At 37.9% G+C, this 22,992-nt stretch overlaps 1 protein-coding gene across 1 annotated transcript in view; it reads left to right on the top strand.

Moving 5' to 3' along the window:
- LOC134791028 (carboxy-terminal domain RNA polymerase II polypeptide A small phosphatase 1) overlaps positions 1–22,992 on the top strand; it is a 33,227-nt gene extending 10,235 nt beyond the window's left edge. The window contains exons 3-6 of the mRNA XM_063762077.1: positions 15,111–15,292; positions 16,570–16,723; positions 18,796–20,830; positions 21,176–22,992. Of these exons, the coding sequence (XP_063618147.1) occupies positions 15,111–15,292; positions 16,570–16,723; positions 18,796–18,954 (495 nt within the window). The 3' untranslated portion in view covers positions 18,955–20,830; positions 21,176–22,992. The remainder of the gene's footprint in view (positions 1–15,110; positions 15,293–16,569; positions 16,724–18,795; positions 20,831–21,175) is intronic.

The following is a 22,992-nucleotide window of genomic DNA, read 5'->3' as shown; positions in this document are numbered from 1 at the left end:
GGTACATATTTGTAATTACGTGTTATCTTGTCGTATGCTTATCGTAGTTGCATTTAACGTGTGGTATTGTTTTTCGTGTGGTTAGATACGTGCGAATTTGAATTTAAACTGGAAATTCAATTTATTATACTTAACGCATTCACTGCCAGGGGGCGTGGCCTAGGAACAAAAAATTGATGTTTATTCCTTTTGGTGCTTGTTTTTAGTTTAAAGCTCTTTACCTATAGGATGGCTAAAAAATAAGTGCATTCCCGTTACCAGGGAGGTTTTGGGATTATAATTCATGAGCAACTTTTACTATGGGACCAACCTCGATATCGCGAAAAAAAAATTACCCTCCCATATAAAATAGACCAGCCAAAATGTATGAAACAGTCAAATTTTTAGTAAAAGTTGCTCAGTATGATCCCAAAACCTCCCTGGCAACGGGAATGCACTTATTTTTTAGCCACCCTGTATACACAAGTCGTAAGCACATAACGAGTTTCATGTATCTATGTATTCTTTCATCGGTTTCCTTATCACGTCCGTTTAGTTTTTCACTTCATTAGAAAGCCTGATATTTCTTACATAGTCATATCATTAAACATGTTGCGCTGATAATTGTCCAGATAGTATAATTACTAAACTTACGTCATACAGAAATGCATAATTCTATCCGTTTTAAGAGATTATAGATACGGGCAGCTGTGCTATACTGTACACTTACAAGTACACGTACAAGTTTGCATAGACAGTGACCTATTTTCATTGCGCCGGAGTGTACCTACTAAATGCAACACTCTTAACCGACTGTATATTTTAATTCGGTAGCCACTGTGTAGGCGTTTGTCGATTTCACTTTCTTCATGTAAAATAGACACTGTGACGTCACTACCTCTCACTCTCTCACTGCTTTGCCTCGGAACTTGTCTTCATTCAATAGGGTAATTGACTACTAGTCAAATCAGTTTCTTTTTTAGAACTGGCAAAACGATTTTGCTACTATGGAATTTATATGAAACACTAGCATGGGACGTCACGATCAAATTACCTACTCTTATTAGTTTAATACGAGTTTTAAAATAGAAATTGTGTCTAAAAATAATTGCTGTCTACGTTTCTCTATTAATCTTCTGATGCTTTATTTCATGCATGGTGTAAAATAATTTATTTTAAATACAGTCAAATACCATATTGTATGCTCGGCGTATCATATTTTTATTCTTTGGTTTTGTAAATTAAACTTTATGATTTACGAACTACAATTGTATAGGTAAGTATGTCTAGGTTTCTTACACTTCTTGTGCATGATGGCAATTTGTTTCTTTCCAAATGCTCAAATTTTATAGTAATATTTTTATCATACTCGAATGGTTCCTTCCCTGGACCGTGGAGCAGTATTTTTTAAGTAACATCAATCTGTATTACCAGGTAATATAATAAGCCTGGCCCACATATCTCAGCCGGCTTTAAAACAAATCGTTATCATTATCAAATACCACTGTCACAGTATCTCGCTATCTTGATGACCTTATGCTATGCACTTGATTGTGCTTTGTTATGATTTGGAATATTTGGATATTGCTGACTGTATCTATGTCTGTATCTTTACGTATTTGAAAAAGAGTAAACAAAATCTACCTTCAAATGGCTACCCAGTTGAGAGTCGATGAAAACATTACATGATTCAATAATGTAGGTTAAAGTCAGGTCGTTCGGTGACAGATCCAGGTGATGGTTTTGTATTTGGTTGGTTAATCAATAAATGTTAAAACTACCCGAAAATGTACAAATTATTTGTTTACTTTTATTTAAGTAAGTACCTAAAGATACAGAGTATAGTTATATGTTATTTAACTAAACACAAAATGTGAGGTCGAATGGACCCCATACCGCAGCGCTTCTAAGCTGGTATGCCAAATTAAATTAATCCAAAGTTTCAAGCTTTTAAAACAAAAGAAAATCAACCATATTTCCTTTCCTTCACTGATTTCAAATTCAAATGGCTTTTTATTTGTCCTTAGGAGGCCATTATTACAGACTGGCTGATGTGAAAAGAAATGTGTTATCCACAAAAATCCATTACCGTATTTGTGATTTACATTTTACGTGTTCATTGTATTATTCTGTCCTTTTACCATCTTCAATTTTCCTTCTTCCCAAACATTAAAAAGAATCCTTATTTATTTTACTCTGTAGCTCGATTCGCCCGTTTCTGAGATCATAAAATATTTACCAAGAGCTTTGCAGATCTATTGATTTGTGCGAATGTCGTCAACCTGCCTTTAAGTAAACACATTTCGTGTTTACAAAAATATTTCTTTCTTAAGATCTAATATTACTTTACCTCTAGTTTGTGACAGACGAGACTATTTGTGTATGTAATATCTATCGCCGTTAAGACCTTACCGGTCGATAAAACTTTATCGTCTGATTATCGCGTGACTGGACAAAAGAAGCCAGCATACAAATATCGAGATTGCGTTAATTGCGAAAATGAATCTAGATCTAATGAGATTTTCTCAGTCGATTGCCAATTAAAGTTGTCGTAAATCTGATCTCTCCTTACATCGTTATAGTCGCTTCCTGAAGTGTCCAATAAAAATATACCAATACACCCGATACTGTCATTGAGGACATTCGATACTGAAACCCTTTTCAAACTAAACTGAACCTTCATTTCCAAGATTTAAACGACATTTTGCATTGATGCTGCAAACAATGTTTGCTCCATACATGACCTCAGAAATATCGCGCCTCGTTTGGTATCATTATGTTTAGCGTAGGTAAATTGAATCAGGTATGCGAGTTAGGTTACATGATTAGGTCTCCGTAAATCCGGTTTAGACAATAGTGCATAGAATTATACTCAGGTAATGCGAATTAACAGTGGAATGAATTATCTTATGCGGAAAAGTAAATTTACTTGCACATAATTCGCGAAGAGTGGGGATTTTGGAAAATAAAGGTCATAAAGTTTATAACTTTATATTACTAAAAAAACTTACCCACCTTTTTTTTTCTGGGAAATAAATTCGTGTAAAAATCATCGGCGTTCAGATCGTTTAATCTGTTTTGGTTTTGTAATGGATATGATCTGTCAGCTGTCAACAGTGAAATTTCTTCATCCATATCCATATCAAATAGATACATAATTAGAAATCTGAATAAACCTCCTGTTTGATTTTATTTATGAAACTATTAAAGCGTAGAAATTTCATATTTCATGGTCCTGCCTTGAATGTAATAACATTATAAAGCACCACAGTCGTCTACATTTCAATTTGGAAACGAAGTTATTCGGTCTACGTCCCAAACACAAAGATTTTTTCACGGTTGCAGACAAAACGCAGTAACTCCAAAACTATTTTTCTCAACGTCCTTACCGAGTTGCGAGGCCTACAAGGTTACGTTTTAAAGCACCAAAAACCTTACTAATTCTAAACAATATACGCCTTTTTGCCACCGCACCGGTCTATTCCTGTCTAACGTTTCAGTAGGAAGTAGAGCGTGGCCACGTGGGCCCTTCGAGTGAAAGTTCTGTGAAGCCGATCAAGTGCTGTTATCTTTGAGGGCGATTGTGGCGGTTTTGAGGGCTTGAGTTGCGCTGAGTTAGCTTTTTAGAGGGGTCTAATGTAGCATAGCTGTTTGTAATGCCAAAGAGAATTTGAAATAGAGAGTTACTGTCATGGTAAATTATGTAGCCACTGTAAATTTACTGCCATCTTTCGACAGAAGATTACAATTGTTAGAACGCAATTTGACTTTGACCATTATTCTTTCACTGATATGTGTTAACTTGTTAAATATTAATATTAACGCCATCTACTCGAGAGTAGGCTGATGGTTATGGCGCCATGACTCGGAAAGATTGCACCATACCTTTGGCCTACAGTCGAGTAGATGGCGTTAATATTAATATTTAACAAGTTAACACATATTAGTGAAAGAATAATGATCAAAGTCAAATGACGTTCTAACAATTTTAATCTTCTGTCGAAAAATGGCAGTAAATTTACAGTGGCTACATAATTTACTTTGACAGTCCGCCTCTATACACTCTATTCTCTTTGGTAATACTTATTATATGTGCTCTTAAAGCACAATTACATGCTATGCTCGATGTAGGGGGTTCTCTTGATTACGGTCAGGCAGTTCACAGACAGTAGATTGGTAGTGTAGAGTTGAATTTACGTAAACCTCGTCTTCTGCGTAACTATAGTCGATTTCCGTCAAACAATGTTTGCATTCTATGGTCTTAAAACCGACGCTAATTTTAAAATACTTGTGCAAAAACGTTCTAATCCTTAAAGCAGTAAAAAAAACTATTAGTTGATTTATATATAAAACTATTAATGATGTCTAGATAGGTCCTGTATTGTCCTTTGAATTATCTAGTGAAGTAGTAACCACTGATGGTCAGTGAAGTGTCTGTCATATTTTGGCATACAGCTATAAAAATATAGTCGCGCCGTCGTTTTAAAAAACCCACAGATAATAAATCATTCCAATTGTCAGGGACCCAAAAAAAGTCTGTAGTCTATGGTTTATGTGTCTTTCGATTTGGCACATCTAATGATACGTTTTTTTTAAACGATTGCAGCGCCTCCTTAACTATTATCCTCATTCCTCAGAGTTTGCGTGTTAATGTAACGTGTAGTTTGTCTGTAGGACGTTTAATCGCGCGCCAATCGCAGTCTGTTCTTGAACACGCCCATTCAGTTGCCGTTCATCTATTTGCAGAGCCTACAAATATAGCTGTCCATTACTTCCTACCGTATTTAAAAATAACTAGCAATATGTAGAGTAACTTTCATGTTGATTTAGATTTGGAGATCGCGTGCTGAAAATTAGCAATCCATATTAGTGTGTAGTCGCGAATTTGTATCGTATCAGGCATTTGCTAATATTCCATTGCGTCTTTACATTCTTTACAATCCATATTTGCAAAACGTTTCGCAAATATTTGCTCAATATCATAGTCTAATAAAACAAGGTCTTCTCTTCCCAGAGTGACACAAGCCTACGTCACAATAACATTGCCACTTTATATAGCGCTATCGCATATTATCATATAGGGCTGTCGCATGATGACGTAGGCTTGTGTCAGTCACGTGACCACGAAAAGACGGGAAGAGAGTACCAGGCGGAGTATATTATTATACCATCGCTCAATATGATCTTTATTTGACACGCACAACCCTAAATTGGTTGTTGATAATATTAATAATCATTAAGAGCTGCTGAATTGAATTGATGATTTATTAAACATATCATAGTACCCAAAGACTTGGGTGCAACGTCAAATTTAAAATACAATAGCCTTAGTTTGTTGCAACCAACGCGTGTTCTCAAAACTTTCCAAACTTTAAGCTACAAAATTGCTTCGCCGCACGCCAACTTTGGCTTCTTTTTAACCCACCATAATTAGCCAATTTGAGCTGTTATTATAATGGCAATTTTCCCCGTATTCACGGTTCACACACACCGGCGCGAAGCCTTTCAAATGCCAGTATCAGTATCGGTCATACTCTGCGCGTCTAAAAATACCTGGTACTTGGGTAACTCGAATCAATCTCGGCGTTCTAAGCTATTTATACCCGTTCCGATAACGAACCCTTATAAGATCCAGTGCGTATGTTTGTCACGAACGTCCTTAGCATTGAACTTGCGTTGACGTATGGAAGTTAAGGGGAAGGCTGAGCTGACATTCTGACCGTATATAGAAATTGATTTTTCTTTTGGAACTTGTTCAATTTCTTGTGTCCCTAGCATAACCGTCTTGGGGTTATAGGGTTCATACAGCACCAACAGCTTTCCTTGTATTATACTTTCCGGCGTCGATCTGATACTTAGCTTGGAATCTCCTTTTCTGTGCATTTTAATGTAAAAGATCATTTGTGACGTTGCCTTTTTCTAAATAAATCAACTAAGGATTCTATTTGTGCCTTTTCAAGCCAACCCTAGAAATGGGTTAAAGATAATGCGTCTCGTGAAAACAGAATTAATTTACTTGCGAAGTACTCTATTTTTGGATTCAGGACGAGTGAACCAAGATATTTGGGACTCGAGCAAACATTCTTAAAATAACTTCATTGTGCAGACTTTTTTTTACAGATTCGTAAATATATCAAAGGATCTGTTCATTCTAAAGAGTTTTAAAGTTATTTTTATCTTTTACTGTTGTAAATTATACACTGCTGTATTTACAGCTCGGCTTTATAGTTTGAAGCGTAATTTTATAATCATAACTTATATATGGCGGATATGAGACAACAACGCAAATAAAAATAATTAGCACCTAGTTGGGTTATGGTTGCGAATCGAGGTCACAAGTGTCACAACCTCGACATAGGACATTGGTTTATCGTCCATTGTGTACGGAAATCGGCAACATTGGACGCGCGGGCGAGTTGAGGTTTTTGGGAGAACTAGTGTAACCAGGCCTCGAGTTCAGCAACGACTAAGCTTCGATCTTTTTAGTCCTGACTGAAGTAAAGCAATTCAGAGTATACGGTGACGGGATTTTTTTTGAACCAGACTTGGGCTCATGAAAGCGCTAATGAAGGGCGACCTTCCCTTGTGTCTTAAGCGCAAACTCCTTGACATGTGCATCCTACCCATCCTAACCTACGGTGCACAAACTTGGTCATTAACTGAGGCTCTAAAATCGAAACTCAAGGTTTGCCAGCGTGCGATGGAGCGTAGTATATTAGGTGTTCGCAGAACTGATCGGATCAGAAACACGGAACTACGCTCCAGAACTAGAGTTGTAGATGTAGGCGTCAAGACCGCTAAGCTTAAGTGGGACTGGGCTGGACATGTCTGCCGCATGCACCCAGAAAGGTGGGCCAAAATGGTTACTGAGTGGGACCCACGGAACACAATAGACGGTGCAGGCCGGAGTTTAGGCAGACCGAAAAGGAGATGGCGGGACGACTTGGACGCATTCTACCCCAAATGGTGGGAAAATGCCGATGACAGGGTCGAGTGGAAAAAACGAGGGGAGGCCTTTGCCCAGCAGTGGGACACCAAAGTAGGCTAGGGGAAAAAAAAAAAAAGACTTGGGCTCTCTGCCTTTGAACTGTAGAGCAGTTGAGCGATCAAACTGTTTTGTGGGATGGTACCTACCCTGGAGAAGTCGGTCGGTCGGATTCGCTTATTTTAGGGTTATCGGAGTCCTTTTATACTGGCTGGTCGCGAACGGATAACTCTGCAAGCAATTACAGTATTGTGAAGTCACCGTCAAAGTTGCAAAGACGTTTATGGTAAAGCGACATTCCGATGACGAAATGATATAATTGACGCGCATGCGAGTTTAGTATTGTTTAAGATAAATTATTATCGTTTTTAGTAGTGCGACTCGTGTGGTTAATATGCATTAGGGTATGAGATTGCAATGTGCACGTGTATGCCGGTCATACTGACTCGTTAATGCAGTAGTTAGATTTAAATCACATTATAACCCGTCCTGCGGGCTCAGCACGGTTCCATTCCATTTTTATCGACTATCACTATGCGCGTCCCTTTCGCACTTACATACTTGTTAGAACGTGACAGGCATGGTGACAAGGGATAAAAACGCGACCGTGCTAAGCCGCCTGGAAAACCCCTGCAGTAAAAATCTTTCTGTTTGCAAAGCTTCTATTAATTAACACATCATCATCATCTCACCCACTTATCCCCACCTTTATCACCCACTGCTGAGCAATAGGCCTCTCTTCGAGTCCGCCACTTATCCCGGTCCTGAGCCAATCTCATCAAGAAGTGACCCGCAATCTTCCCAAAGTCGTCCAAAAACAAGATTAATTAAAAAGTTCTGATTAAGATGCGGAATGGTTGCTCATATTAGTATCGTTGACTTTCTTTGGATTTTTTAATGTCGTTGTATAATAACATAAATCTCCCAATGAAATTTATAAATGGCAAATTTGAAACGTCAAAATAGCCAAGTGCCCATATGTGTTTCCATAGTAGGTTAGGTAGGCACGGTAACGGCGCTTAAGGAGACGTGAAAATGATACTTTATTTTTAACCCTCGTGCTGAACTTCAGACACGTGTCCCGTTTATGGCGATTTATATTTAGAAACGTATTGTTTTATTATCGGCCGTTTTAATGAAGCTAAAATTAGTTAAGTGAAAATCAGTACAATGTGCCTTTTTATATTTCTTGACTAATCTTTTTTTAACTTCGCTCCGAAGCAGATTTGATTCTGACAAAGGAAATTTTTTATCCTAAGCGATTTTCGTGATTACGTTTTGCGATTATCTAATGATAATCTACAAAACTTTTTATAAAAAACAAAGTTTCTAAAAAAGATAATCCTAGCCTCAACATTTATTTGCGAAACGCAATACAATGTTTTATTTTTATTTTAGTATTTTTGCCTTTATAATATATAAAAAAGCGCGTTAAAAGAGTGCCAAGAAACTTACTAGTTATATACCTGAGCCTCTACCATCAGTTTTAACATTGACATAACGCTCACGTCTACGTAATTTACTTTCTGTACATCTCGCTTCCACTATTGCTCGCATATGCGAGTACGAGCGAGATGCATAGAAAGTAAGTTACTTAAACGTGAGCGTTATGTCAATGTCAAAACTGGTGGTAGCCGTACTGATTAACTATAGTCTATTACTTATGTAAAGTCGTTCATTAATTCACTTAGCTGTTGACGTCACGGTAATTGATTTGAAAGGCAAACCCACGAGTTAACCTGTAGCTCTAGGTAATTTTGTAATATGCAACAGTCCGCTGCCGCGGTCTTTTTGCAAAGGGATTGGTTAAAGGGATTATTTTTTATACATATTTTTTTAATCTACTTCTTTCTATACACTGCCCAATAACACATCAGTCTCAAATTATTTTTGTAACATAAGACAGTTTGCCCCAAATGAGTACACCGTACGTAAATAGCAAATCAAAGTAACCATCATAAACAGTATCACGCACATCGTAACGCTATGGCTGCACAGCTTACCAATATGGGATTCCAACTAATAAAAAGCACAAAAAAGAAACCTCGCCTTAGTTAAATCAGGGGAGCACGTTGTGATACCGCCCCGTCATGAAAAAAAATCATGCCAAATCTCCATGTTATTATGATATGAAGAGATTACAGAATCTACACAAAAAAAAATCAAATAACAACCACATGATGATCGATCGCTTAGACAGCGATGAAATGCCTTTAAAAATTCTGTCGAGGTTTCGTACTACGCCTCGGTATCTTGGCTCGGCAAGTATGTTATTATGAGCGGCCTCATGAAGCCTCCTTTTCATAATTCCTTCACCCGTCACTCTATCGGTCTGCACATTATATTAACCATATCCATATAGCGGCCATTGTGAAGGCGGTTTTGGTCTCGACGCGACATGCGGTACATGTCAAGGCCGCAACCTTCGAGTAAGCTATGTTGTTACAGGAATCAATGTCGAAGCTTGTGCGCGGGTATTAGAACTTTGCTGGCGTTTCACTCGTTATTAGCTAGAGTTAGACCAATAAAAGTGTTATTATAAACGTCAAACTTCTATGAAATTACGACGTTATAAATAACACTTGCACTGCGTATGCTATCAAAATCGTTGCAGTGTTCTTGGTCTAACTCTATTTGCTTTTTATCCTTATTAAGTATTACTCATTTATGTCTCTTGTCTCTATCATAATTTAGTTAATTTATTTTTAATACCTGGGGCCGATTGCATAACAAACTACAACTAATATTACAAGCGGAACTCCTTATTTAATAAGTGAAATTAGGAAAGGAGTTCCGCTTGTAATATTAGTTGTAGTTTGTTATGCAATCGGCCCCTGGTCTATATGTACAAACCGGAAACTAGAAATTCACTGAATCTTTTAAACTGCACTTACCTATGCTGCAGGCCTGCAGGCTAGTACATTAAGCGGGATTCGGTAAGTAGATCGAGTTAGCTAATCAAACCTGAATCTAATCTAGATACTGATTACTAATATGCAAGATTAACCTACTAATTTGTCGTTCGTTTGATTTGAAATAAACTTAAAATTATGTATTTCGCAAACGAAACCCGAAAGAAATAGTTTTGTAGCAACTAAGCTGGACGTACAGTGACACAGTCGACACAGACAGATAGACGGACGAGGACGACCATAGTTAAACTACATATATAGATTGCTTGTTAACTATGAACCCCTAACAAGAGTCTAGACAAGAAAGTTAACGAATTAAGCGATGATTAAAATGTGATATAAGATAATTGTGCCCAAAGAGAACTTGACATTCTGGCATTTTATGAGCTATTTCTTTAGTGTTAGTTTTTAGAATTTTGATACATATTAGTAACGAAACTATCATGGTAATCTATTTTTAAATGTCATTTTATCGATTCGATCACTTTTCGTGACCAAGCTAATCCACGAGTCACGTTAACTTTATGACTAACTTGTCCGTCTAAAATGACCCACAAATGACGCATAAATTATGAAAGACTGAACTAATAAACTGCTAATCTGATTAAGGGAAAGTAGTTGAACCAACAAAGAACTGTAAGAAAAGCTTTGTGTGTTAAAGTTTTGCTGAATGAAGTAGCTACCTAACTACAGCGAGGGTTAATATATCTAGCTACAGTATCTACTTATACACACCTCCTACCTTTTAATTAATGGTGTTTAACTTATAAATCAAGGACATTCAAGGTAAAAAGTCGATTATAATAATATGTAACATATTTTAGTAAATTTTTAGGAATATACCTATATTCCTAAAAACGACAACAATTATATTCCAACATTTCTACGCGAGCATTATAAGGAGTATTGATAGTGACGGCAAATAGATATAGAACTAGAGTTCTATATAGATTCTATATTCTCACTTCCCTTCTATTTTGAGACAATTGAATACAATCCTAGAGGGTGATTTTTTTTTACACACATACACACAGGGGTCTGATACCCATACACAGTTTAAGCACGTTAAAGTCAAATGCTGCTTCTTAAATCTGGCATTGTATCCTTTAGATTAGAATTTAAACATTCAACAACAGTTTTAAAAGACTTGCAAACTGTTCCATTATTTGAAACTGAATATGTCTTTAGGGCTAAAGTTATTTCATGTGATGTGAGAAATGCTGTTGTAACAGCGTTCACAGTGATTTGCCTATATATCTAAAAGGTCAATTTGCGCACGTTCATATTTTACCCACGCCATAAAATTATGGCTAAAATTAGCGTACAAATTTATGGTACTAAACTAAAATTAGCGTACTACTAATAAAACACATTTCAATCTGATAAAAAAAACTACCGTGTGTAAGTTAGTCACGCCTTTCATATAAATGAGGCATCTAAATATAGCAAGTATTTATAATTTGCAAAGGTCAACCTGCTTAGGCCTTGTTGTGAACTTTATGGCCCACTGAGGCAGTGTTGCCAACTTGGCATAAAATATGCCAGATCTGGCATATTTTCACTCGCTTTGGCGTCAACATTTTCCATTGAGCATCTGGCATATTTTTACGCATACATATTTGGTCTAAGCCAAGTTTTCGTCAACTTTGCAGCAACAATATGCGCCATCGCCTTATGTTGTTCATATTTTCATATGAATTTTGACTTTTGTGGTAGTGGATGGGCGGATGGACGTCGACAGACTTATTATATTATACTTAATAATTTTAAAATGGCAACTAAGTCCAGTTAAATTGACCACAAAAATTTTCGTGTATTGACATATCGCGCCTTTTCCTACTGACAAGCTACTGATTTTACTGCACATTTTTGGACACCATATTATTTTAAGTGCCTATTTTCAAGTGACATTTTAGTATTTTTATAGCATATTTTCATAAATGTTTAGCATATTTTTGGCATATTTATGTATCATTTTTTTCAAAATCCGAGTTGGCAACACTGCACTGTGGGAACATAAACCGTGTGAATCGTGTGATGTTGTATAATGAAGCCATTTCTAGTTTACTGCCGAGAAATTCACATTGCTGCCACTTTGAATACTATGCTTGGCCCGTGGACGATATGGGAATGGACGTTTTAAGAGACGATTGGACAATTAAAGAGCCATTGAATTTTAATTGCTTCAGAAGTTTTCTACTTAGTTTCATATCGTATGAATACCTATAGCTACGTGACAAAGTTTTGTCTTTTACCGATTTGCTGGGAAATTGAAAAACTTACTCAAACTCCACGACATGACTTGGAAATTGCCGTTCCACACATGACCCTAAAAATCTCAAAATTTAAAGCTTTTATGATATACTCCCTAATAAGAAAGTAAGCTCGGTAACGAAAACTACCGACTTCAAATCAAAACACTAAACCTGTCGAAAATTTTAACGTAAAACTACATGTTAAAATGTCTTTAAAATTCGCAAAGGTCAACTACTCTACCCTCCTAAGACCCTGCGTACAAATTTTTGTACATTTCCTCAATCTATTTTGAGCTTTAATTATGTAAATAAGGGTTCCAAATTCAAAATCAAAACAACTGCTTCTGGGTCTCAGGAGGCAAAGGGAAGTCCACGCTCTACAATCTAATGGAAATAATTGTAATTTATCAAAGCGACATTGCATCGCTGTACAATCAAATTGCTGAATGGGGAATGAAATTAAATAATGGCTATCATAATTTAAATGCTTTGTCATTGCCATAATTTTTATTGTTTGAAGTGGGTACAACATTTTTCGAATGAATGTTGGTAATCTTACCAAAATGGTAAAAACGGGAGCTGGGAAACTCTGTTTCTGTTTGTCTATTACCTAAGTTTTTTGATGTCAGATGGGTTAGTTTCTTTTTTGTACAAATTTAAAGTTACAATTGTACAAACTTTCAGATTGTACATCTGTAGACACATAATAGATGTATTATACTCTGTATTTGTATTTGTGTACGTAATGTAACATTTAGTAGGCACTTAGTTAATAATTTGCATGAAAATGTGAAAGTATTCATATTTTATTATGCCCGCATTTGATATTTAAATATCACATTTCTGGCATTTTACGGTAACCTCGGGTCAAGGTGGCAATTTAGATTCCTAGAATAATAAAATAACCGGCCAAGTGCTAGTCGGACTCACCCACCGAGGGTTCCGTACTATTTAGTATTTGTTGTTATAGCGGCAACAGAAATACATCATCCGTGAAAATTTCAACTGTCTAGCTATCACGGCTCATGAGATACAGCCTGGTGACAGACAGACAGACAGACAGACGGACAGTGGAGTCTTGTAATAGGGTCCCGTTTTTACCCTTTGGGTACGGAACCCTAAAAAACGAACAACTAAACGAAAAAAAATTACGAGTTTTCGAATTAGTGTGCATCAAATGCCAAGCATCTGATGTATTTAATTCGTAGTGAGATAATGAGACTAAGCCTCAAAACCAACCTGATACGCCGGGGCATTTTATTTCAAAGAAATATTTGCCATTCTAATCAACATACAGGTAATTCAAATGAATTTAGATTTTCTTCCTAGTATTTTATCCCAGTTGAATAACATTTCTACAAAATTTAATGGATAACCTAAAAGTGGTCGCTATTTGTTTCTGAGCCTCGTAAAACCCCGCGTACTTGTACAAGTACAAATTAAATTCGAGTTTTAAAAGTGTTATAAATAAATAAAATAAAAAATAAATAAATATTATAGGGACATTCTTACACAAATTGACTAAGTCCCACGGTAAGCTCAAGAAAGCTTGTGTTGTGGGTACTCAGACAACCCACCACTACCCCACCCCACCACTACTATGTTTTATAGAAATAAAACAGTTCCAAATTCAAAAAGACGGTGCGCTTGCCTAAGTAAGTCGAAGTCGTCAGTCCTCCTATCGCCATTCATCACTCTAAACAAAGATGTTATGGCTCCTCTACACGATGGGCCAGCGCCGGCCACTCCAAGGGACGCAGCCATGCGGTAGAATGAGATAGCAATATCACTTGCTCCCTCTAACGCATAAATGTGTCCCTTCGGCGCTGGCCCATCGTGTAGAGAAGCCATTAGATGCTAGGCGTATCCCATGAGTAATCCAGGGAATTCCTTATTTGTTATCGTGACGTCACAACCCTTTGTCTACGCTCGCGAGCACGGCAAATGTTTATACAACCGAGTCAATATTAGGGCAAATCGAACGTTACCCAAACAAATAATGAGGTTATTATTATGTATGATGTTTGAGATTCGGTGCTTAATTAGGACGGAAAATAATGATTATTATTGTACAAATAAGTAGAGTCCGTCCGTCCCACGCTAAGTTTTATACTATGTCAAGTAGGCACTCTTATCGGATATGTATGCATTGTCACTGCCAAATCAGTGCAAAAGGTTTTAGGTAACTGTCGCGAATCTTTCCATCTTTTCTTAATATAAAATTACTGTCAACGGGAAACTCCAACTATGTATGTCTTATTTATGTTCTATCTGATGTACCTGTATTCCTCTCTTCCGTACAATAAAGTGTTACTTACTTACTTAGTATTTTTTCGGTAAAAGGCAAGTTAACCGTTGAATGAGTCATCCTAGGGAGAGAATCGCGGGTGACTCATAGTGGCTTACAAGTTTACTAACATTTCTAGATTGCTCCCGTCACATTAATTAAATTTTATGAACCATGTGACAAGCGTTGTTGTCATCGGGATCTCCCATTCAATTGCAGGATATGTGTCACCACTACATTCACAATCGATCTTCCTTGCATTGAATATGTGAGGTTTAATCTAATTAATCTCCTACCGGTCTGGTCTGATTCCTATGATTACTAGGACAGTTCAATCGTCTTTAGAAAAGTTTCTTCTATATATCTCTTCCACATTCTGATGAGATGTACTATGTACTCGATGCTAGTGGGTCATTATAGTATCTTATCGCAAGTACTAACTTGACACAATTAACCTATCGCTCCATTGTTACACAAAAGACTATACTATGTAATGAAGTTATATGAGTCACCATCATCATCTTATCCTGGTCGATTTCCGCTATGGCGGCAGAATAAAAGTTGGCTATATTGATAAAGTAATTTCTAATCTCTCTTGGCATTTTTTTTAGCATTTTACCTCCTGTTACCATGCCATCCTACATGACAGCCAACTCTGTGCTAAATCTAAAAGTGTTTCCCTTTTGTTCCAGCCAATAAACAACGCGGACTTCGTCGTACCGGTCGAAATTGACGGCTCCGTGCACCAAGTGTACGTCCTCAAGCGACCGCACGTCGACGAGTTCCTGCGGCGGTGCGGCGAGCTGTACGAGTGCGTGCTGTTCACCGCCTCGCTCGCCAAGTACGCGGATCCCGTGGCCGATCTTCTCGACAGGTTAGTTACACGTTAGGACGCTTGAGGTAGATTCCGTGCACCAAGTGTACGTCCTCAAGCAGCCGCACGTCGACGAGTTCCTGCGGCGGTGCGGCGAGCTGTACGAGTGCGTGCTGTTCACCGCCTCGCTCGCCAAGTACGCGGATCCCGTGGCCGATCTTCTCGACAGGTTAGTTACACGTTAGGACGCTTGAGGTAGATTCCGTGCACCAAGTGTACGTCCTCAAGCAGCCGCACGTCGACGAGTTCCTGCGGCGGTGCGGCGAGCTGTACGAGTGCGTGCTGTTCACCGCCTCGCTCGCCAAGTACGCGGATCCCGTGGCCGATCTTCTCGACAGGTTAGATTCCGTGCTCCAAGTGTACTATGTTTAAGGCCAGTCCACACCGGCTGCGTGAGCGTAGACGTATGCGCTTGCGCGCCCGCTAAAATGTTGGAGCCGCACACGTCACGCAAGCGGTGTGTCGTCTCTCATAAGGAACTGTATATTACAACGCGCACGTACACGTCAACGCACACGCACCTGGTGTGCACAGGCCTTTAATATAAACACAATACAACGAATCTCCGAAGACACTTAAATTACAGATGGTTAGGACCGTTTGATATTGACTCTTATTTTTGGCCTTAAGCAAGCAGTTGTTGGCAATTGGTCTCGTTTAGGTTTAACTACTGAATTCCACCTCAGTAGTTAGATACGAGGCATGAGAGAATTGAGGCATTTGACATGTGGTGTTGAAGGAGAATGTTGCGCATACCGTGGACAGCAAAACGAACCAACAAATCCATTCTCAACCAACTCAGGATCAAATCCAGACTATCCACAATCTGTTACCAACGAGTCCTGAGCTATTTTGGACATATTGCTCGAAGGCAGCCAGATAACCTAGAGAAACTGGTTGTTGTTGGAAAAGTGGATGGCAAGAGGCCGAGAGGACGGTCACCCACCCGTTGGTCCGATCAAGTAAGGAACATTACAGGACTTACTGTCACTACTGCCCTTAGACAAGCCGAAGACAGACAGGGTGAAATGGAAGCAGCTCGTCGAGGCCTCGGTGAAGGCATTTCAAGACAGGCACGACCTTCAGTAATGAAGAACACGAAGAAGAAGAAGAAGAGTTAGATACGAATGGAATTGGGAATGGACTCGGGATGTAACTAACCTCCCGAAGGTTAAGGTTACTTCAGCGCGACGGCTAAACGAATGGTCTCTTGTATACAATCCCCACAAGATTAGCCTTGGGGGATACAAGTTACACGTTTATATTTCATGTTCCAGATGGGGCGTGTTCCGAGCGCGCTTATTCCGGGACAGCTGCGTGTTCCACCGCGGCAACTACGTGAAGGACCTCAACAGCTTGGGCCGGGATCTACGGCGCGTCGTTATAGTCGACAACTCGCCCGCCTCCTACATATTCCACCCGGACAATGCAGTGAGTTGATCAACGTATCGTAGTTATTAGATAACCCTATAATCTTATACCTGTAAACGAGCAATTCTTGTATATTTATTTATATGTATATATATTTCGGGGATCTCGGAAACGGCTCTATCGATTTTCGATGAAATTTTCTATATGGGGGTTTTCGGGGGAGAAAAATCGATCTAGCTAGGTTTTATCTATGGGAAAACGCACATTTTTGTTTTTTTATATGTTTTCTGAGCAAAAGCTCGGTCTCCCAGATGTTATCTTATTATAGTGGAATATTCTGTAGTTGTACCTACCACGGTTAGTCTTTTTCCCCCGTCTATATGAATCGGAGGAAGCTGAATACAAGTCCTCTGAATTGAGCAATTGTTTGGGGTCACTGTTCCGAGCAGGACTGCTCTTAATGCACAGTTAATTACATTAAATAAATTGTGTATTCCTGTCAGCAGTACTACGCTTTGATGTCCGCTTTTGCACGCACCGCAAAAGAAAAGTTTTTTTCACAATTATTACACCTTACACATATTCTACCCATATTATTACCTTTACACATATTCACGCATACTTCCAAGGCAACCAATATTGTTTTGGGGTAAATCACTAAGCAACTATGTCAACAAAGTCAGTTATTGGCTTATTGCCCTTGAACTGCACGCCTCACATTTTATTACAACAACAACACTAGAACCCACACGAAACCCTATAAAGTCTGTACCATCTACAATGTTAAAAGTCTATTCCTAAACCTTATTGCAAAAGTATAAGGTCCACCATCGGGCAATTAAAAGGTATCATTATCTTAGTGCTTCGACGTGGGTGATCTAGACAGACCGCAAACGTAGGTACGTCACGGTCAGAGCAAATCTTAGATAACGCCGATAGTGCCACAATGAATCGTGTGACTAAGATATTGTCCGTATAGCGATAAGTGACAATTGTTAAAGATGATGAATGTTGAATATCGAAGTAGTGTAAAAGTGAATATACTCGCATTTGCAGATGAGTGCATAATTATTTTCCATTGTATTTTACGGAAACCTACGAACGTGCTTGCTATTTCAGTCAGTCTCGGTACAAAAAGTACTGAGGTTGATTGAAGTGGTATGACAAATACGAACGTTTCCAAGAAAATACGATGGATAAAAATTATGCACTACATCTGTATAGAAGGATAAACCTATCATATAATTCATATAGCATCAATGAAGAGAAGGAGGGTAGCCAAGTTGAATACTCGTATGTGATATAACCGGAGGTCCTTAGTTAAAATCCTGGCTCGCACCATGTTCTTGATTTTTTTGTACATTCAATCTTATAAATAATATGCTACCGAGCTTGCCTTGACCAGGGAGAGATAAACCAGGCGCCATCATTAGAGTTGACAAGGAGTGATTTGGTAAAAAAAACTTGTGTTTGTGGGAACATTCTCATGTTTTAATCGCGTCCATTGTCTATTGATGCGCTAATACGTATTTAGCTAGACAGGTTACTGGTTCCTGTATATATTATAGGTTGAATACAATTGACATTGGCATTGTAATTAAATCAAGCTTTAGTTGAAAACATCTTTACCTAGTGGCCGATATTTTTTTATTTGTTACGTTACCTACACTTGTATGTTTCGTAATAACTAAGACACAAATATAAGTCAAAAAGGGTCAATTAAATAAAAATTAATAATCGCCTGTGAATAGGCTTTTCGAACTTTTCATTAATTCCCAGCCAAGTGAGCTATTTCAATACACACGATACGAGGATTCCTAAGGCGCACCATACAAAAAAAATGCCAATTGAATTTGTAATCAATATTGAAGGACATGTGGTTGAATTTCTTTAGTTTTGAAAGGAAACAAAAGAAATGCAACTCGGTTCCAATTGAAAATGGTTTAAATTAGTTTGAAGTAATTAGTACTACGGGTAGGACCATGGGCATACGATGTTAGAACTCCCAATATTGATATTTTATAACAATCGCACACCTTGTTTCCAATGTCGTAACTAGACTAAGGCTTATAACTTTATTTTCCTAAACAATTTAGCATCTCAAGATAAGTAATGCGTTGTCTCTTTTCCAGGTCCCCGTCGCGTCGTGGTTCGACGACATGACAGACTCGGAACTGTTGGACTTGATACCGTTTTTCGAGAAACTGAGCAAGGTGGACAGTGTATACACAGTGTTGCGCAATTCCAACCACCCGTACAACCCCACGCAGAACAACTCGCCGAGCACATAGCCCGGCCCGCCGGCGCGCCGCGCCCGCACGGAGCGGCGGCGCGAGCGGGCCGCGCGAGACGCGCGAGTCATGCGCGAGCTGCGCGCCCTGCGCATGCGCGTGCACGTGCGCGGGTGGAGCGCGCGAGCTCGCGCCGGCGCGGCGCTCGAGCGCGCGAGTCTCGAGCGCGCGAGTCTCGAGCGCGCGAGTCTCGAGCCCGCGGCCCCCGCCCCGCCCGCGCCGCACACCCTCCTCGAAACACTCATTAAGAAAGGAGCGAATTTCGTCTTAAGTGCCAATTTTGCCTTCTGGATAGTAAGGACGTTATTTGTACCTATTTTACAGTTTAGGTATTTCTTAGTGCGTAAGTGGTCAGTATGATGGATTTGTGATTCTATATATATTTTTCACCGGTTTATTTGACTCGCTGTCGAGCTTGCGGTATTATGTGCGTGTTCTTATGTGATCCGACTGTATTTAGGAGTTTGACTAACTTAAAAAAATTATGTCTTAAAGTACGCATTCGGGTTACCGATACTAACGATAAATGAATTTGCAATTTTTTTCCAATGACAACCTTTTTATATCGTGCTTGGGATCAAATATAAATAAGTTAGATATTTTTACCTAAAACGTCTTAGCGGACGCCATCATTCATTAAACAATATTTCACAATATTTTAATTGTACATAGATTGCATCTTTGACTCTAAATCAAATCTGAATCGATGGACTTTTACATAATCGCTTATCTCAAAATCGATGTGTTCCCGTACTGGACAATTGTAAATATTAAAGTTTTTATATACTACAGCTGATAGCTTCAATCATATAGGTATATCGGAATCATGGTAGTGTACATATAGTTAAATGAAATAATATAAGCCAGCAGAAATGCACTTGAGGTGAATTTAATCGCACTAACCGAGGTCGATGTTGCAGTCAAAAATGAAATAAAACAATATAATGAATTATTTTAAATAATTATTTTAGTTATCGCTTATAAAATTGACTCTTCCAATAATTTGACATACAAATTATAATTTTAAATTATTTTATCCCTTAATTTTACTACTTAAAATAAATATGTTAACCTATTTGAAGCACTTAGTGTTACACAGCCTGTGTAAGGTTTGTGCACATTAGACGTAATTTTGTAACGTATTGTTACTATAGGTGTATATTTATTGTGTACATACCTTGGTGTTTACCGTTAAGGCACTGCGGACTTATCTTTAACGGTCCTCGTAAGTCCACACGTACTTGTACAGTCGCCATCAGATATATCGGAGCGGCCAAGGTGTTCACAATATCTGAACACGCGCTCTAACGCCCTGACAATAGAGGCGTGTTCCGATATTTGTGAGCACCTTGGCCGCTCCGATATATCTGATGGCGACTGTACTTGTACAAGTACAAATTCAATTCGAGTTTTGAACTTGAGTATAAAAGTAAATGAAAGTTCGAATTTCAAAAGCGTATAAAATAAATTGGCTTAGGTCTTACAGGGTTAAGGCAAACGAACCTTCGAATGCCTGTTAGAATCCACCTATAATAGACAATATAATTAAATTTCAATCATATGGAAAACACGGTAGCCATCCACCACAAGCCAATCTAAGTTTAAACGAAATAACACTTTCTGATTACTTGCAATAAGGTCTCAAATATCTTGGAGATACGTAGCTGAAGATAAGTTCGTGGTGTCACACAGTTCCCAATGCATTGACGACAATAAACGTCATTCGAGTGTCATACAAATCATTTTAATGTAATTTATTGAATATGTTTATATTGAACACGGGTGGTCAGTTCAATTTGGCATCTTAATGTATTAACTCTGCTCTCATATAAGTATTTAGCTATTTCTATATCCGATTTATGTCTGAATTAATAAAGTCCATTTCCGAAGAAAGAAAATCTACAGTAAATCATGCTGTTGTGGTAAACTGCAAAAATATTTTCTTATGCAAGAATGCTTGAAATTGCTTTTAAATAAGTTCCTTTTTCTTTAAATTGCAAGGAAAACTACGGACGATTTTATATCACTTCTACTATTAACACGGCTTTAGAAGGACGGTTTTTTTTCATGCGACAAGCAAACATGACCAGATGTCCTTCTGAAAGGACAGATTCTCGCGTGTTTTATTGCTACATTATTAACTTAAAATAATGATTCAACATCTCGTATGGCAACAAACGTCATGGTAGATATATAATTTTGAATTTAAAAACTCTAAAAGTGATATTCACGTTCTATGAGAGCAGAACACTGCACGTATTTTTATGTCATCTCAGTATTAACCTAGTGTAATAATCGATGCCATAAAACAATGAATGGTAGATATACGCATACTTATGTCGTCATAATTGTAAAATACTACCTGTTAATCTCTCAATCGCGTGTCACGAGAAAATGTGATCATTATTATGTACTCTCCAAAGGTTGCTTTCGCAATATAGTTGATTTGATACAAGCTTGAGGTTAACAGTGTTTTAAATATTGACTGTCTTACATTAAAATAACTAATAGTGGAATAGGATTATTTGCAACAAGAAATCATGCGTATTGGGACAAGAGTGGATACTTTTTGGAGCGCTGGACATTCGTACCCAAAAGATACCCCTCTTTGACACAAGTTGATGGTATCTGACACATATAAGCTAGCGTGCAAACTAGTATGCATAGTTATCGTTTAATTTCTTGTTGTAAATGTATTGATCGCGGCATAACTAAAGTAACATAGTGTAGACATTTGACAATGATCGATCAGAAGAAATGAATACTTGCAATTGTTTTAACATATTGTTTTCGTCAATATACAGCTATTTCGTGAATTGACATCTTTTATAAGGTACAAATAGTTCGTTAAAAGGCATCTAAGACGTCAAATAGAAAAACCGTTTCGGTATTAACCTTTTGACCGCCACAAACGGCTGTGACAATCATCGGAAAGTCTTGTCAAAGACGCCAACGACGACTACAGCCGTCAGCTTCGCCAATGCAATAGAGACTTACGCGGGACTTCGTAAAATTCAATTTCGCTTAAATAATCGCGATCGCCTGGCGTCCGGGGCACGTCATATTCCTTCGCCGTCTGGCTTTCAAAAGGTTAACAATTAAATTATTTGTTCTTTTAAAAGGACATCGGGCTGAAATTAATTTTATAGAAGAGGTAATTACGTTATTTAATATTGTCTATACTTTAGCACCGCGAGCTGTTCCTAAGACATCCAACGCCATACTGAACTTATGACCTATGCCTTTTTAAAATATAAATAAAACGACTTATAAAAAACTGTCCCGGATCGCACTAAATTCAAAATTGTAACATTTTTATAAAGTTTCGATTAATTAGGTGAACATAATGGTGCTTTCAGTATTAGTTGTGTAAGCGGCGACTATAGGAGTTCTATAATACTAGAAACGCACATTTGGCTCTAAATTGGTTCGATTCGATAATTGCGGGCAGAGGTTGTGAACAGACAAATTCAAATGCAGTAATTTTACACACTTTATGTAGATGATTTTGTCTAGAAAGATTATTTTGATGTTTGATATCATTCTCTTGAGTCTTCTGTTCTATACAGGACAAAATGACGAAGAGAACGGAAAATAAATCACAAATAATCTTTTTGGTATAAAGCTTCTTTATTTACATTTCCCATTCCTTTTTAAACTATCTACTATTCTGTGAAATCGTCTTCATTTTGGCAACATGCCATCTATTTATTGTTTTATATTAGTTGCTTAGCAAAATGGTTTTATTGTTTTTTATGTAATGTTTTTAAACAATATCAATATATTATTGTTTTAGTAGCGACATAATAAAAAGAGAAACGTTGGTCTTCTTTAGGAAACCTTACTAATGCGCAATTGCCTTTCTTTTTTAATGTATAATTTCTCTGAACATTTAAACGGACGTCCAATCACAGCCGCCTTTAGAATCACCTTAAGATACCACAATTTTAAATATTCGCATTAAAGCAGTTTCTATTAGGATGGCTTACTTCCCTCTTTTTACTATGTTAGCGCTGTAAATAAGATTTTAAAAACAAA

This window comes from Cydia splendana, chromosome 5, assembly GCF_910591565.1.
Source record: "Cydia splendana chromosome 5, ilCydSple1.2, whole genome shotgun sequence".
NCBI classification, from domain to species: domain Eukaryota; kingdom Metazoa; phylum Arthropoda; class Insecta; order Lepidoptera; family Tortricidae; genus Cydia; species Cydia splendana.
The sequence above is the reverse complement of the archived record's forward strand: the minus strand, read 5'-3'. Positions and strand labels throughout refer to the sequence as shown.